The following is a 16,135-nucleotide window of genomic DNA, read 5'->3' as shown; positions in this document are numbered from 1 at the left end:
TTCTCAGCATTGCCAACTGTGAGGGGTTTTAGGTTTTATAAAAACTCGGGTTGCTGTTGGCTGCCGTTGTTCAGGAAAAACCTGACGGCGTTCCAACGCTCAGCGGAGAGGCCAGTCTCCTGAGGACAGGAGAGGCTGGGTTAGGTCTAAGAATGCAGAGTCGGAAACTGAACTGAATTCTGTGCTAATAGGAGGAGTGAGCCCTGCGGCGCAGGGCCCACGGGCTATCCCCAAGTGCTAAGTTCATCAGCACTCAGTAAATAGTAGATAATGCACCTCCTCCTTGTAACCGCCCCGCCCCTGTCTCCTTCTCCCTCTCTCCACCCATTCCAGGTGGTTTTAAGTACCAGCTGTATACTAAAGCCTGCAAAACCTCTTTCTCTGACCGGCTGCTGGGCTCACCCACCCACCTGTGTCCTCGACATCTCAGTCACACTTTGCAAGTCTTGATTTCTGCGTCCGCCCCATGGCAGACTGCATTTCCCAAAGATGGGCACAGTAGCTCCCATCCCACATGCTCTTTTGTCATGTGACCTTGACCTTGACCCCCTGCCCCCACTGAGGCCCTGATCCTTATTGCCTCCCCTTGAAATGTGTGTGTCTTCAGGAGGCTCACCCTCGGGCACAGCCACCTGCTCTGAGGTTGCTACACAGAGAGGCCGGGTGGAGGAGTCCTGGCCGGCGGCCCAGGGGAGGGCCCAGCCGACAGCTGGCCTCCACGGTAGACGTGAATCTGAGCTGCCCCAGGGAACACCACTTGCACCCACCGAGTCCCCGCTGAGCTCGGCCCACCTTGCAGATCTGAGAGTGGAACTCTGACTGTTGATGTCTGAAGCCACTACATTGGGGATGGTGTGCTCCTCGGCCACAGATAGCTGGAACCCCCTCCAAATCGGCCCCTCCTGGCGTCTTCTCTTTCTCGGAGAAGAGGAGCATGGTTGCTCCACTGCTCAGGTCAAACCCCAGATGCATTTTCCTCTCCCGTCCCACATCTCATCTCTCAACAAACCCCGTGGCTCATTGGAGAATCAAGTGCTGATGACGTTCCCCGTTATGACACATCCACACATGGCCCCGTGCACACTGCCTTCGGAGCCTCGCTCAGCCACGACACGGCACCACCCCCAGCTTCCTCCATGTAAATATGTAACATTTGCACAGTGCTCCGCCATGAACATGTGTTTACATGCATGCTCACACAGCATCCTCACGAGAACCTAGGGGTGGGAAAACACTTTTGCAGCCCTCCAGTGTTTAGTCAGTAAAATCAAAGCTCAGAGAAATGGAAGTGATCAGCCCAAGGCCACCCAGGTAGTAAGCAGTAGCCGGTACTCAGTAGGTATCCCAGAGTCTCTGTGTTAGTTTGCTGAGGCTGCCATCCCAAAGTAGCACGAACTGAACGGATTAAAGCAGTACAAGTTTATTCACTCACAGTCCCAGAGGCGTAAAGTCCAAAGTCAAGGTGTCCAGGAATTTGGTTCCTTCTGGAAGCTCTGAGGGGGGATCTGTTTTACCCCCCACGCCAACCCGCCAGCATCTGGAGTCGATGACAATCTTGCACGTTCCTCGGCTAGAAGCTGCCCCTAATCTCAACCTCCATCCTCACGGGGAGCCCAGCTCGCTGTGCATCTGTCTCTCCTTCCCATAAGGCACCAGGCAGGCCGGATTAAGGGTCCACAGATCCTAACTTCAATTACATCCACAAAGACCTCATTGTTGGATAAGTCACATTCTCAGCTACCAGGGGTTAGGCCTCCCACGTATCTTTTGTGGGGACACAGATTAACCCAAAGCACTTTCATAAATCACAGGACTGGGCCTAACTAGCGGTTCTTGGGCCTGTTCTTGCTGGTGGGTCTTGCTTTGCCACAAAGCGCCACCTGGGAAACACACGTCCCAAAGAGTACATCAAAGTACCCACCAGGGGGCACCACTTGACCAGAAAAATAACAAAAATAGCTGTGGTTTATCAAATTCCCTAATGAGTTTGCTCCTTAACTTTATTTCTTTAATTAGGACCTTAAAAATATGACAACCCAGAGACTTCTGGCAAGATGGAGGCATAGGTGGACGCACCGTACCTCCACGCACAACCAAGATTAGAACAACAACAATTGAGAGGCAGAATAACACCCAGAACTGACAGAGAATTTATCTGAATGGAAGTCGGACAGCCAAGAAGTTGAAGTAGACCCGTTCATCCAGACCGGTAGGAGGGGTGGAGAGGAACAGCCAGGTGTGGGTCTCAGCAAGGAGAACAGGGAGCAGTGGGTGCATAAGGCAACTGGGGGCACATAAGACATCTGGGGTGCGCAAGATCGCAGTGGGTGGACCCTGAGTATGCAAGCGGCAGCTGGCGTACCCAGTAAGGCTGCGATTGTGGACCAGGGCGGAGCGCGCAGCCCAGAATCCCAGGGAAGGGACTGAGATCCCGAGAGAGTGGGGCTGCTGCCATTGTTCCCTCCTGCCCCCGCCCCCACACACAACGTCACAATCTAGCGACTGGGGTGCCCAGCCCCGGTGAACACCTAAGGCTCCGCCCCTCACCGTAACAGGAGCGACCACACCAGAAAAAAAAGAGAGAGAGAGAGCGATGGCTCAAATAGAAGAACAAATCAGTGCCCCAGAACTCATCCTTTTCAGCGACCAAGAAATAGCTAACCTATCGGATGCACAGTTCAAAACACTAGTGATCAGGAGACTCATGGAATTGATTGATTTTGGGTGCAAAGTAGATGAAAAAATGCAGGTTACCATAAAGAGATGAAGATGCATGGAGAACCAACAGTGATAAGAAGGAAACTGGGACTCAAAACAATAGAGTGGACCAGAAGGAAGAAAAAAGAAACCAAACAGGAAAGAATGAAGAAATAAGAATTCAAAAAAATGAGGAGAAGCTTAGGAACCTCCAGGACATCTTTAAACGTTCCAACATCTGAATTATAGGGGTACCAGAAGGGGAAGAGGAAGAGCAACAAGTGGAAAAGTTATTTGAACAGATAATAAAGGAGAACTTCCCCAATCTGGCAAAGGAAATAGACTTCCAGGAAGTCCAGGAAGCTCAGAAAGCCCCAAAGAAGTTGGACCCAAGAAGAAACACACCAAGGCACATCATAACTCCATTAGCCAAGGTAAAAATGAAGGAGGGAATCCTAGAAGCAGCAAGAGATAAGGGGACAGTAACCTACAAAGGAGTTCCCAACAGACTGTCAGCTGATTTCTCAAAAGGGACCTTACAGGCAAGAAGGGGCTGGAAAGAAATATTCCAAGTCATGAAAGACAAGGACCTATATCCCAGATTACTCTATCCAGCAAAGCTTTCATTTAGAATGGAAGGGCAGATAAAGTGCTTCTCAGATAAGGTCAAGTTAAAGGAGTTCATCATCACCAAGCCCTTATTTTATGAAATGTTAAAGGGACTTATCTAAGAAAAGAAGATAAAGAAAAAACATGTCTAGTAAAAAGACAGCAAACTCGCAATTATTAACAACCACACCTAAAACAAAACCAAAAGAAACTAAGCAAACAACTAGAACAGGAACAGAACCGCAGAAATGGAGATCACATGGAGGGTTAGCAACAGGGGCGTGAGAGGAGGAGAAAGGAGAAAAGGTTCAGAGAATAAGTTACATAGATGGTAGGTAGAAAATAGACAGGGGGAGGGCAAGAATAGTATGGGAAATGTAGAAGCTAAAGAACTTATAAGTATGACACATGGGCATGAACTAAAGGGGGGAATGTGGGTGGGAGAGGGTGTACTGTACAGGGGGGAAAATGGGACAACTGTAATAGCATAATCAATAAAATATTTTTAAAAATATGACAGCCCAGAGAGATTCAAGTATTTTCTGATTTTCCGATCACAGAATTCCAAGCAGCTTTAAAGCTCGTTGTTCCCACATGCGTAGCACTGGGGTTGGCGTCGCCCTGTGCTGACAGACTGCTCAGTGAAAGAGGGGGGGCGCCTCAGGGTCCTGACAACAGGGCACTGCGTTGTGAAGCCAGGAGAGCCACATTAGAGCAGTCGGGTGCTCCCACTGGCTTTATGATTTAAGTGAGATTGTGCATCAGAACATAAGTTGGTGCCTGGCTGGTGTGGCTCAGTGGATTGAGTGCCAGCCTACAAACCAAAGGGTTGGTGGTTTGACTCCCAGTCAGGGCACATGCCTGGTTGCAGGCTGGGTCCCCAGTAGGGGGCGCAAAAGAGGCAACCACACGTTAATGTCCCATTAGATTTTAGATGTTTTGGGACATCAAAAAATGTCCCATTTTGCAGATTTATGAGAACTCTCCCTCTTTCTCTCTCCTTCCCCATCTCTCTAAAAATAAATTAATTTTTTTAGAAAAATTACATTGAAAGAGTAGGATGGCCAGCCCTCCAGGATCAGACTACCCTTCTATCTCTCAGGGGTAATTTTCAACTCGAGACAAAGCTGCCCAAGAAAAAAGTGGCTGCTGGGCCACCACTCCCTTGCTGGCCCATCAGACACATGTCCCACAAACACCGCCAAGCCCCAAAGCACACTGGTTCCCAGAAAGCCCGCAAGTTCCAACACCACGTCTCCCACAAACAAAGTTTCCCGTTTCCTTCAGGTCACTAGTGAGGAAAGCCCCTGCCTTATGCAAATGCAGTGTGAAACTCTTTTTTTTTTAAGATTTTATTTATTTCTTTTTAGAGAGGGAAGGGAAGGAGAGAGAGAGAGAGAGAAACATCAATATGCGGTTGCTGGGGGCCATGGCCTGCAACCTAGGCATGTGCACTGACTGGGAATCGAACCTGTGACACTTTGGTTCGTAGCCCACGCTCAATCCACTGAGCTATGCCAGCCAGGTCAAAAACTCTTTTAAGTTAAGTAAGAAGGGAGTTGGAAAGAAAACTCACAGAAGAAACCTCAGTGTAAGTGTCCCTGAGTCTGGATCCCCGGTGTGACTCACCTGTTCCTTGGGATCCTGGCTCTTTGCCTCAGGGCTTACCTGAGATGGTTACAGATGTGTCCAACCCGTGGCCCGTGGGCTGCATGCAGCCCAGGATGGCTATGAATGCGGCCCAACACAAAATCATAACTTCACTTAAAAACTTTTTTTTTTTGCTCATCAGTTTTCATTAGTGTTTGTGTAGTTAATGTGTGGCCCAAGACAACTCTTCTTCTTCCAGGGTGACCCGGAGACACCAAATGTTTAGACACTCCTGGTAGAGGCTCCACCGATTCTCCACGGTTATCCTCACTGTCTCCTTACAGGTGGTAGCAGCGTCTGCCCACCCACCCACCCATCCATCCATCCATTCCACAAAATTTCAGGGCACCTAAACTGGGCCTGGCACTGGAGCAGGCGCTACAGGAAATAAACAAACAAATAAATAAATGAGAACAAGGAAGGGAAGTTCTGTGCCCTTGGGAAATTTACCTCCGGGTCAGAGGGCTCCGCACCCCATGCCCAGCTAATACTAGACTACTGCTAAATTGTGGGGATGGGGAGAGTACATGGGGAAACCAGATGCATTGTGCTTTGAGAGGAAAACCAACCATCAGAGAGAACCAAGAGAAAGTCCTTGAGTCAAGGTCCTCCCTGAGGAGGTGAGAGGGTGCAGGAGGGATGATGAGACTCAGGAAGGGGGGCGGGGTGGATTGCAAAGCCACACTCGAGCACCAGCTTTTGGAGGTGTCTCGTGCCTGTGGAAGGATGCTGGCTGCTTCCTGCAGAGAAAAAGCTCTGGCGGACTGGCAGAATAATGGATGGCCCCTGACGTGGAAGGGAGTGTCTCCCAGACTCTGTATAGCTAAAAATTTAGCCCATAGTGTACTTCTAACCCATCCCTATGTTTAACTGATGAGGCCCCTGAGCAAAACATCTTCACTGCTCAGACATGAAGATGCTGCCACTCGCTACATATAATGTCCTACCAGCCTCTGCTTCTCTCCATCCCATGTCCCACAGGCAGCTGGTGCCGGGACCTTTTGTAATAAAACCACCCCCCAGCGCACACCAGGATTTCTCTCCGTGCAGAGACCACCTGCATTGGAAACACCTGAGGTGCCTATTTTTAAAAATACGGAGTTCTGGGCTCTCTCAACCAGACTTGGTGAGTCAGACCCTCTAGAGCTGGGATCCAGAAATCTGTGTTTCTAGCAGGTTCCTCGGGTGTTCGCCATGCTCTGTGGTCTGGGAACTTGCAGAAATCTGCACTTCACTTCTGAGAAGACAACACGGACCAAGGACGGCGTTATTGGGGTGCCGTGCTCATGCTTTTGAGGGGCACTTGGTTAATAACAAGTGTTAGAGGTTGACTTGTGCCTCCCCCAGCAAACTCATATTGAAGTTCTAAGCCCCAGTACGTTGGAAAAGGACTTTATTTAAAAATAAGGTTGTGGCAGGTTTAATTCATTAAGATGGGGTCATTAGGGTAGACCCTAATCCCAATTGACTGGTGCCCTTATACAAGGAGAAATGTGAACAGAGTCGCCCACACAGGGAGAATGCCACATGAAGGTGAAGATAGAGATCAAGGTCATGCTTGTAGGAACACCAGACATGGCCAGCAAGCCACCGGAAGCCAGCAGAGAGGCAGGGATCAGATTACCCCTCCCAGCCCTCAGAAGGAACCATGCCTGCTGACACCTTGATCTTGACCTCCCAGCATGCGTGACAGGGAGACAGGACGTTCCCGCTGTTCGCCCCACCCAGTCTGTGGTACTCGGTTACAGCAGCCCTGTAACAGCAGACTAATAGAGAAAGGCGGAATGGTGCAAACGCTACCCACCAGCCGGCCTCAACTACCCATTTCCGGGAGAGGAAGAGAAATCTAAAAAGCCAACCTAAATCTCTCTCTCCTGCAAAACCACAGGGAGCATCAATAGACCCAGCAAACTCCTTCTCTTAGGTCTATTCGCCTTCCATTGAAGGCCCATTTCACCAAGCTGATGGGTGGAAACAGTAGTGGCAACCGTTTGGGCCCAAATAAAGAGCTGATGGCTAACACAGGCAGGGGCGTTTGAAAGCGGGAGAGCATGCGCACAGGACGGAGGAGGTGGTGGGTGTTCCTTGCGGCGGGAAAATCCCCTCCACAAGCTCATGGAACACACTGTACTTTCCTGTGTGGCAGCCGACGTAATCCTCTATCAAAACTTCTTAAAATCAGCCTAGGGAGGGTTGCAAAAGACTTGTGAGGGCAACATGAAAGTTCTGTATCGTGATGGTTGTGGTTGTTGGTTACATGACGGTATAATTTGTCAAAGCCCATTGAATTGTACACTTGAAACTGGTGATTTGGTGGCATGTAAATTATACCTCAATAAAGCTGATTACAGTAAAAAGACAGTGCATAAACAACATTCTGGTTAAATGTGTTTTGTTTGGATCAGGGAGAAAGAAAAAAAACCAACAATTGTGGGATTTTTTTTGTTTGTTTTATTTTTAACAAAAAATCGGCCAAAAACAGACCATTTGATTTGAAACACAGTGTGGGAAAAAAACAGAAAAATAAAAGAAAGGTAATTCTACGGTACTTCATCGGAAAATGGGAAGAAGACACATATATCTTAGTATCCACATTCAGATAGTTAATCCAACTTGTAAAAGATGATAAAAAGAGGAAGAAGAAAATCCTATTTTTTCTGAATACAGAAGAAACATTAAAAGGACTCATGAATAATCCTTGAGTATAAATGCTGTTAAATGTGGAAATAAGCAGGGAAGTGTCCCCATTAGAACTAATGAGAGATGTGCTGGGAACTTGCAAATTAAAAGATAAAGGTGGGAAATTAATGTGTCACTGAACTAAGCCACATGTCCACAACTCTGACCTTGACTTAATACTGTCTACGTGGAGTGTTTACAGCACAGTCCTGCTGAGTAGGCAAAAACGGGTATGTGTAAGGGACAAATTCAAACTTTCGAGCTTAGGATGGGAGACCAGGTGGCGTTTTCTATCCCAGAGCAAACCCGAGCTTCTGATTAGCTGACAGAAGTGCCCCGGGAATCGTCACTCTCGTGAACACTTTCTCACTCACATCTCCAAACTCACTTAGCATCAGAGTGCAGTAGAGCCCTGTGGTTTGTGGCCATCCTGCACTGAATGGGGAGACATTTCCGGCCAAGGGAAGGGACAGAAGGCACCTAGAGCACGGCTTGGCTCAAGAGGGTAATACTTTCCTTAGGTTCTCTTACGTGAAGCAACTCGCCGCCTTCTGAAGTTGCACCTCTGTCTTAGATGTTGTATACTGGATTTTTTTTCTCCCTCATATGCATTCCAGATGGCAAGCAGAGGTATCTAGCTTAGTCTGATTTTAGAGAAAAATCCCAACATTGAGACATACCAACTATGAGAACTGGAGCAAAATAAGTCAGCCGTCTAGACCTTTGTTTCTTCATCACAAAAGGGAATAATATTTACCTCTTGAGTTCATTGTTAAAATTAGGGTTTAGCCCTGGCTGGTGTGGCTCAGTGGATTGAGCACCAGCCTTCTACCTGAAAGGTCACCAATCCGAGTCCTGGTCAGGGCACATGCCTGGGTTGTGGGTCAGGTCGCCAGGTAGGTGTGCACGAGAGGCAACCACACATTGGCGTTTCTCTCCCTCTCTTTCTCCCTCCCTTCCCCTCTGTCTAAAATAAATAAATAAAATCTTTTTTAAAATTAGGGTTTATAATACACGTAAAGTGCTTAGCTCTCTACCTAGTGTTGGTTACAGACTCAAAAACTACACTAGTATTAGATGATACTTTTAAAGGGTCTCATTGCAGCCTTTCTACAATTACATGGTGATACGTAACAGGTCATCTTTTAAATTTTGCATAAATCAAGAAGTTTAAAGTTAAGTTCATCACATTAAATCCATAGTAAGTAGAGAGCTGCTGGGTTTTTTCATTCATTCACCCCTTCAACAACTATTGAATTATTGAGAGTTCACTATATGCTGAATACTATTTCAGGCATGGCGATAGAGCAGAGAATACAGCAGATGCAGCCCCTTCCCTTACAGGCGTCATAATCTAGAAGGGGAGCAGACAACATGAAAACAATCAATACATGAGTGAGGTGGTGTTCGGTGCCCTGGGGTCGGGGGCTCCGAAGTGGTGGTTGTGTGGAGTGCTGGGTGGAGACAGATTGCTGCTGCATTTCTGAAAGGAAGGCTCCCTGAGGAAGTGCCATAGAAGCAGCAAACGCAAAGGCTGTGAGGGCGCTACATGTAGACATCTGGGGCAAGGCCATTGTAAGCAGACAAAAAAGCACGTGCAAAGGCCCTGAGGCCTAAGCCTGCTCGACGTGTTTAAGACACAAGGAGGCCTGTACGACTACTGCCCAGAGAGTAAGGGGGCGGAGGGAAGGAGAGAGGTCAGAAGGAGGCAGACCATGGAGGATCTTACGGGCCATAATAATTGAGATGAGGCCTTCTGAGCAGAGAGTAGCAGGGTGGGACCTACATTTCACTCCCCCCACCTCCAACACTGGCTGCTTTCAAAGAGGCATGTTCCTTTTCTTATCGTATGTTTACATTTTAATAAGATCGCTCTAGCAGCTGTGTTGAGAATAGACTGCAGAGAGAGACAAGGATAGAAGCAGGAAGGCCAGTGGGGGGCGCCCACATTGCAGGAGGAGGCGAGCAGGCTTGGACCAAGGGGATAAAAGGCATTAGATTCTGGATGTGTTGCAAGTCGAGTCCACAGGGAGTGCTGAGGGATCGTATGCAGGCATGTTTTATTCTGAGCAAACTGCCAGCTCCTGAGATGGGAGAGATGGCAGAAGGCGCAGATTTTGTTGAGAAATTTGGATGCTTGATTTTTATTTTATCAGTATTAAGAAGCCTGGCAGGAATCCAAGTGGAGATATCGAGTAAGTAACCATACAAAGAAGCCCAGGCAAGAGAGGAATGCTGACTGCATCAGCTTTCTGTGGCATTTAAAGAGATCCACAGGCTGAGCTCTGGGGTCAGAGATGGGAGTGGGAGGCCGAGAGGCAGCTGGAGACCTTGGGGCCCAGGGAGGAGAGGGCAGAGCTGTGTGGAGGGAAAACACCGGTATTTCCTTTCTGGTCGAGATATTTGGCTTTTATATTTGCAAACTAAATAATCGCTTTGGGTGGCTTTTCTAAAACCAATCATCCTTCCCAAAGGCCTAAGTTTTTGTTCTCCACAGAATCAAAAACCATTCTCAGCTTTGAAGTAACACCTGAATTTTTATTTCCATCACCCTGTCCCGGTTTCAAGAGATCTCAAGGTCCAGTTTCAGTCACTAACCCAAGCGATCACTGTATTCCTTTCTTATACACAGACGCTTCTGGTGGGAAGAAAATATAGATCTAAAGAATTGGGTCACTCTCTTTCTTTTGAAATAGTTTGAATTCGAATGAGTCTGCTATGCTCAGGAGTATAAATCAGACTCAAGGTGCAGAAAGCCAAATAAGAAAGCAATGAAGTATCTGAACCACTGAACAAAAATTACATGTGTATATTGATACAAAATAATTCCAGCCAATTATAATTCTCACAATATGTCATCATGAGGCCTTCTCTGTGATTTAGAAGCAAGGATATTTATTTGCTATGAGGGTCACAAATAATAATAAAATGTAGAGCCAAATAGCCATTGGGGAAGAGGAGAAACGGCCCCAGGCAAGGTCTGACGACAGTTTATGTGGAGGAAGGGACCAAATAGACTTGGGGAAAAAATGTACTGACTGTCATTTGCCCCACACTCCACGCCACTTGCGAGCTTAAACAATCTACCGTGTCTTTTGAACCAGGTTGGTTCTTACGAGATATGACGTGACCCTGATCATGTTCCGATGAAACCAGCGCCCAACCAGATTTTCTTCCCAGTGAATGTTTACCTCTACATTTCCAACACAAGGAGATTCTGAATTCCCAGTGTTGGACTCCTAACCTTAGAAGTGCATCCGCAGCTGAACGCCAGGGGTGCCTCCTGCCCATAAGCCACGTCCCCCTAAAGAGGGATGCAGAGGGGCTGGTGTCTGCTAGGGGCACTTCTGCACCGGGAGCCCTTCGGCGTCTGTCGGTTTTCCCCACGCTCCAGCTCGGCCCGACCTGAGAGGCCCTGGCAAGTGCAGAGCGCAAGGTAAGCCTGGCCGCAGCCCACGCACGGGCTGGCCTCCAGCTGGACACCTGTACTGCCTCCGAGTTACCCGTTAACCACGGTCGCGGGTAGATCATAGAAGCTGAAGGAACGCCTTCTCCCGGCCGACAGCCGCACAGGATAACGGCGGCCTCTTTACCGAGGCGGATCAATTTGGCAAAGGGAAGGCAATCGGTCTTTATCACCAGGGCAAGCGCTAGGCCTCCTCGGTCCCAACGCTGGAACCGCGAGCCCCCGGCCTCCCTTACCAACCGTGCAGCTGGGCCCCGCCCCGAGCGCGGGCGTGCCACCGGGCTGCGTGCGCATGCGCGACCACGGCAGGGCGGGGCCTCGGGCTTCGCTTCAGGTCCCTTCCCCTCCGGCTCCTCCCCGGCCGGTCCTGGCGGCGCGGGGCAGAGTGCGCCTGCGCGGAGCCGGTAGTCCGGCAGGGCCGCAGCCGCTCGGTGGCCGGCGGTTGCCGTGGGGACCGCGGGCCCCTCCCTCCTGCGTCCCCGCCCCACGCCGTTCCCCATCGAGACGCCGCGGAAGACCCCGGCCCTCCCCTCCCGCCGCCGCGGCTGGAGCTGCAGCTGTGACCCGCGAGAGGCGGTGCCGCTCCCAAGATGTCGCAGACGGCCATGTCCGAGACCTACGGTATGCGGCCCGGCGGGCGGGGAGGCAGGGGCGCGGGGGCCCGGAGCCCGGCCCGGAGTGCGGGACGCGATCCGCTTTGTCAAGTTTCCCCTGGCTGCTTCTCCGCGCGCACGCCGGTGGGGGTTTCCTCCGAGAGTCTGATTTCAGCAGCTCAGGGTTTGGGCAGCAGTCGGAGCCCCAGTTCCCTCCGCGGTATTGTCCCCGGCGAGGGGTGTGCAGAACTTCGGGCGACGCCTGCATTCCAGCGTGAGCCTCGGACGTTCGCGGTTGACCTTCCTGGTTTGGGATGCCTTTCTTTGCACCTGATTGGGGGAGGAGTAGTCGGTAGACTCTTCCAGTTCCTCCTCCGGAGACCGCTGGCTTCGTTCCTCTGTCTCGCTCGAGGTTTTTAGCCCTTTCTAGTTGCACTATAACTATTTATAAATGTTTTCTTTTTTACCATAAACGCCTTGGAGGCAGTCCTGTGTTGAACCTTTGCCTCCCCCCCCCCCCCGAATACCTACACCTGGAGTTGCCCACAAAGATTTTTTTAATTAACAAAAGCCTTCCCACTACATATGCTGTGTTTTTTCGTTGTCGTTGTTGTTGGTTTAGTCCTGCATGGTGAAAAAATGAACCACACAGCATACCACTGCGTCCCATCAGGGGTGAGGAGGTGTTACCAGTCTGTAATCACTTTCAGATGTGTGCATGCAGACTGAGGCTTTGATTCGGAGTTTTACAGTCCCAGGCATAGGCTCAGATTCAAGTGCAGGCTCCTCAAGCCCACCCAGCCTTGTCTCCATTTGCGCTGGCGCGCTGCTCTTTCCCTTGGGGGATGTGTGCGCGGGCATGTGGAGTCCGCGTGCTAGGAGGGCGCGCGCTGCAGGCTCGGCTCGGGTCTCAGAGAGCTTACTGTAGAGTAGAGGGTACACTATTAATCCAATTTACAGTGTAATGAATGGTTACAAACGCTGCAGGAGTTCTGAAGGAATGTGGTCCTTTACAGTGTGTTACAAAGAAACCTAACCCAGACTGGGAACAGGAAGGCGTTAACCAGGCAGCACCGCAGAACAGGACATGCCCACGCCCTGAGGGAGATGGAGTTCCACTAAGGGGAATGTGGCTTAAGCCCCACAGCAGCCCGCGGGAGAGGGGTGAGGGTGAGGCAGGGGGAATCTTGAGGTCCTTAGAGAGGTGGGGTCCCCATGCATGTGCTCCTTGTTGAGCCATTCCTGAGACAAATGCATGCTTGAGGATATGGGGGTGGTGGGAGCAGGTCTGTTTCCTAGAAGGCTTTGGAGATCTTCCACCAAGTTGCTGGCTTCATAAGGACCAGTGTTGTCAGAGATGCAAATGCATCCACGCGGTCTGGTTCTCTGGCTAGAGAATCACTGTCCGATTTCATAAATATATCCTCGGGCAGTTTCTGGTTATCCTTTTGCTTTACTTTTGCTCCTTATCCGACCCTTTTTTCCCCCCTTTCTTCGACCTGGATACAGTTAACCGGGAGGGGTGGAAAGTCCACATAAGCATACCCAAGGGGAGGGGGGTATGAATTAGTAAGAAATGACTGGAAGAGTTCAGGAGATAGAGCTCTTATGTTTCATTATTCTTACGTAAAATAGTAACCATGGTAAAATGTAGGATACTTTTGGCATGTCTGCTTCTTTCAGACAGAGTTCATTGACCTTTTGAACATCACAAGAACTGATTCAGTTCTGATCACAGGGCTTTGATCATTAGGATTCTTATTTCATAGCAGCTTCCAAATATGCTTTTATTTTTTACTAATTCAATTGAACCTGTTCCTCTAGTACAGGAATTCGAGGAAACTACTAGAAAACCAGTTTTAGAACGAGCAAATGTGGCAGTTCAAAGCGTCAACCTAAAAAATTAAACATCATCCCAGACCAAGTCCTAACACTGTCGTGTTCCCTTATCACCGGCCATATTTGCACAGCGTTGTTGCCTCAGAGCAAAATGGTCAGGGGCCCTCCTTCCGGACGTTTGCCTTTTGATAGCTGGTTTAAAAAAAAAAAAAAGTTTGCCTAAACTTTAAACTCCTATCTACTTTAGGCTCATTTTTTTTTCTCTTCTGGAAAAGAATGCTGTGTGTAACTTGGGACAAGTAAAGGCCAGTGCTTACAATGTACTGTTAATGAGGTAAATGTTTAGCATATTACAGCAGCATTTCACCTTTCATAGACTGAGCAGTGTTCCACATGTTGCTGCTTTGAAACCACTAACTGCATGAAAACTAGATACTTTACATAATATTGTAATACAGTATTGCAGTCTTAAATACATAGGTTTCAGATTGAAACCCTCAATCCGAATAGCCCTAAACTGAAATAGTGTTTCCTAAATATTGTTACATTCACAGTACTCTTAAAGCCCTGGCCAGTTAGTGTGGCTTGGGACTCCCAGAGGAACTCCAGCCACCCGAGACTTGGGAGATCGCAAATTGACCCTATTTCTTTTTTTTTTTTATGGTATTTTTAAAAGATTTTATTTATTTATTTTTAGAGAGGGAGAGAGAAAGAGAGAAACATCAATGTGTGGTTGCTGGGGGCCGTGGCCTGCAACCCAGGCATGTGCCCTGACTGGGAATCGAACCTGCAACATTTTGGTTCGCAGCCCGCGCTCAATCCACTGAGCTACGCCAGCCAGGCTCTAAAGTCATTTCTGATACCAAGATTTGTGAGACAGACTAACAAATCAAATAGGTAGTACCAAGCAGTGATGTTTAGAAAGGAGCTGAAAAGTTTAAGTAGTACAGAATATGTTATGAAATGATAAGGGCTGAGGCAGTTTGAGAGAGTGGAAAATCTAAGCCAAATCTCTGTATACAGGGCCCGGGTGTGGTTGGTAGGGTACGTGCCTGTCTCACACGGGATGGGTAGCAATTTGAACATTTCACCAAAAATGTCATAAATAATATTGTACCTGTTTTTTAAATTTATTAAACAGTTATTAAATTTATATACATTCATTAGGGGCATTATTTGTGACAGACCCTGTATATTATAGTTCATGCCTTCTACAATGAAAATACTTTATGAAACAAGAACATAAATTATTGGTCCTATTCTAATGAATACTGCAATATACTCTTAATATTTTTTTTACTTTGTGCTTTATTTTTTAAATATAGTATTTACCACATAATCTTGAGAATTATTGAGATTTGTAAATATATTTTATATATATATAAATTATAGGCTGTTGTGGGTTGAATTCTATCCGCCCAAAGATAAGTCCAGGCCGTAACCCCAGGTACCTGTGACTGTGGCCTTCCTTGGACACAGGGTCTTTGCAGATGTAATGAGGTTACAGACGATGAGCTCATATTGGATGAGGGTGGGCCCTGATTCCATGAATAATATTCCTGCAAAATGAGGAGAACTTGGTCACAGACACACGCACAGAGAACGTGATGTGAAGACAGAGCCTGAGATGGGAGTGATTTATCTACAAGCCGGGGATCACCGGAGGATGGCCGGCCACCCCGAGAAGCTAGTAAGAGGCCAGGAAGGACCCTTCCCTGGAGGCTTCAGCGAGGACACAGCCCCGCCAACACCTTGGCTTCGGGCTTCTGGCCGCCAGAACCGGAAGACAGTACATTCCTCTTTCAGGCCATCGTCTGTCTTTCCTGGGTGCTCGTTCACCGAAGGGAGGACGTTAGAGGCCTTTTCTTTTCTCTTCCTCTCCCGGAGGGTGGCCTTGTCCCCTGCGCCGACATCCAGCCGGGCAAGTGGGCATCCGCCACACGCCCTCTCCCTTCACAGCATGTCCAGGGGCAGCCGGGTCCTGGGGGCTCTTCCTTCTGAGCAGCTGTCACACCTGCTGCCCCTCTCCTGGCCCCGGCCCCTGCCTGCTGGCCTCCCCACCGCTCTCTCTCGGATTTCCATCCCGCTCTCCCTGCCTGGGAGTGAGTTATCCCGTGATGTTACAGATTTATTCCCCCACTCCCAACAACTCCGATAACTCCATTAGAGTACTTGCCAGTGGAAATGGTGTGAAGGAAAAGCCTTTGAACCCTCTGCATCTAGCAACACTTGTCTCTGGATGTCACCGCTTCCCCTGCCGGTCTGCTCTTGGTAATGGACTGTGCTCCTTTGTTCGAAGAAGACTTGGTTTGTGCTCCTCCGTAGCCATGACTCTGGGTTGGAGCTAAAGTGACGTGCAGGGCATTGTTGCTGAAGGGACAGATGGCGTCACGCAGGAGAAAAGGAAAGGGCTCTAACGTTCTCTCTTCAGTGGGTGAGTGAGTATGTGGGGAAACAGAAGATGGCTTGAAAGAGGAATTGATTGTCTTACAGTTCTGGCGGCTGGAAGTCCAAAGTCAAGGTGTCCTCGCTGGAGACTCTAGGGAAGGGTCCCTCCTGGCCTCTTACTAGCTTCTAGGGGTGGCTGGCCATCCTCTGGCGA

At 48.9% G+C, this 16,135-nt stretch overlaps 1 protein-coding gene across 1 annotated transcript in view; it reads left to right on the top strand.

The window, feature by feature from the left end:
* The first annotated feature begins 11,480 nt into the window (after positions 1 to 11,480).
* RAB4A (RAB4A, member RAS oncogene family) overlaps positions 11,481 to 16,135 on the top strand; it is a 32,721-nt gene continuing 28,066 nt past the window's right edge. Inside the window, exon 1 of the mRNA XM_028531178.2 lies at positions 11,481 to 11,722. Coding sequence (XP_028386979.1) covers positions 11,692 to 11,722 — 31 coding nt within the window. The 5' untranslated portion in view covers positions 11,481 to 11,691. The remainder of the gene's footprint in view (positions 11,723 to 16,135) is intronic.

The sequence above is a fragment of the Phyllostomus discolor genome, chromosome 15 (genome assembly GCF_004126475.2).
Source record: "Phyllostomus discolor isolate MPI-MPIP mPhyDis1 chromosome 15, mPhyDis1.pri.v3, whole genome shotgun sequence".
NCBI classification, from domain to species: Eukaryota; Metazoa; Chordata; class Mammalia; order Chiroptera; family Phyllostomidae; genus Phyllostomus; species Phyllostomus discolor.
This window is presented reverse-complemented; position numbering and strand designations above follow the sequence as displayed.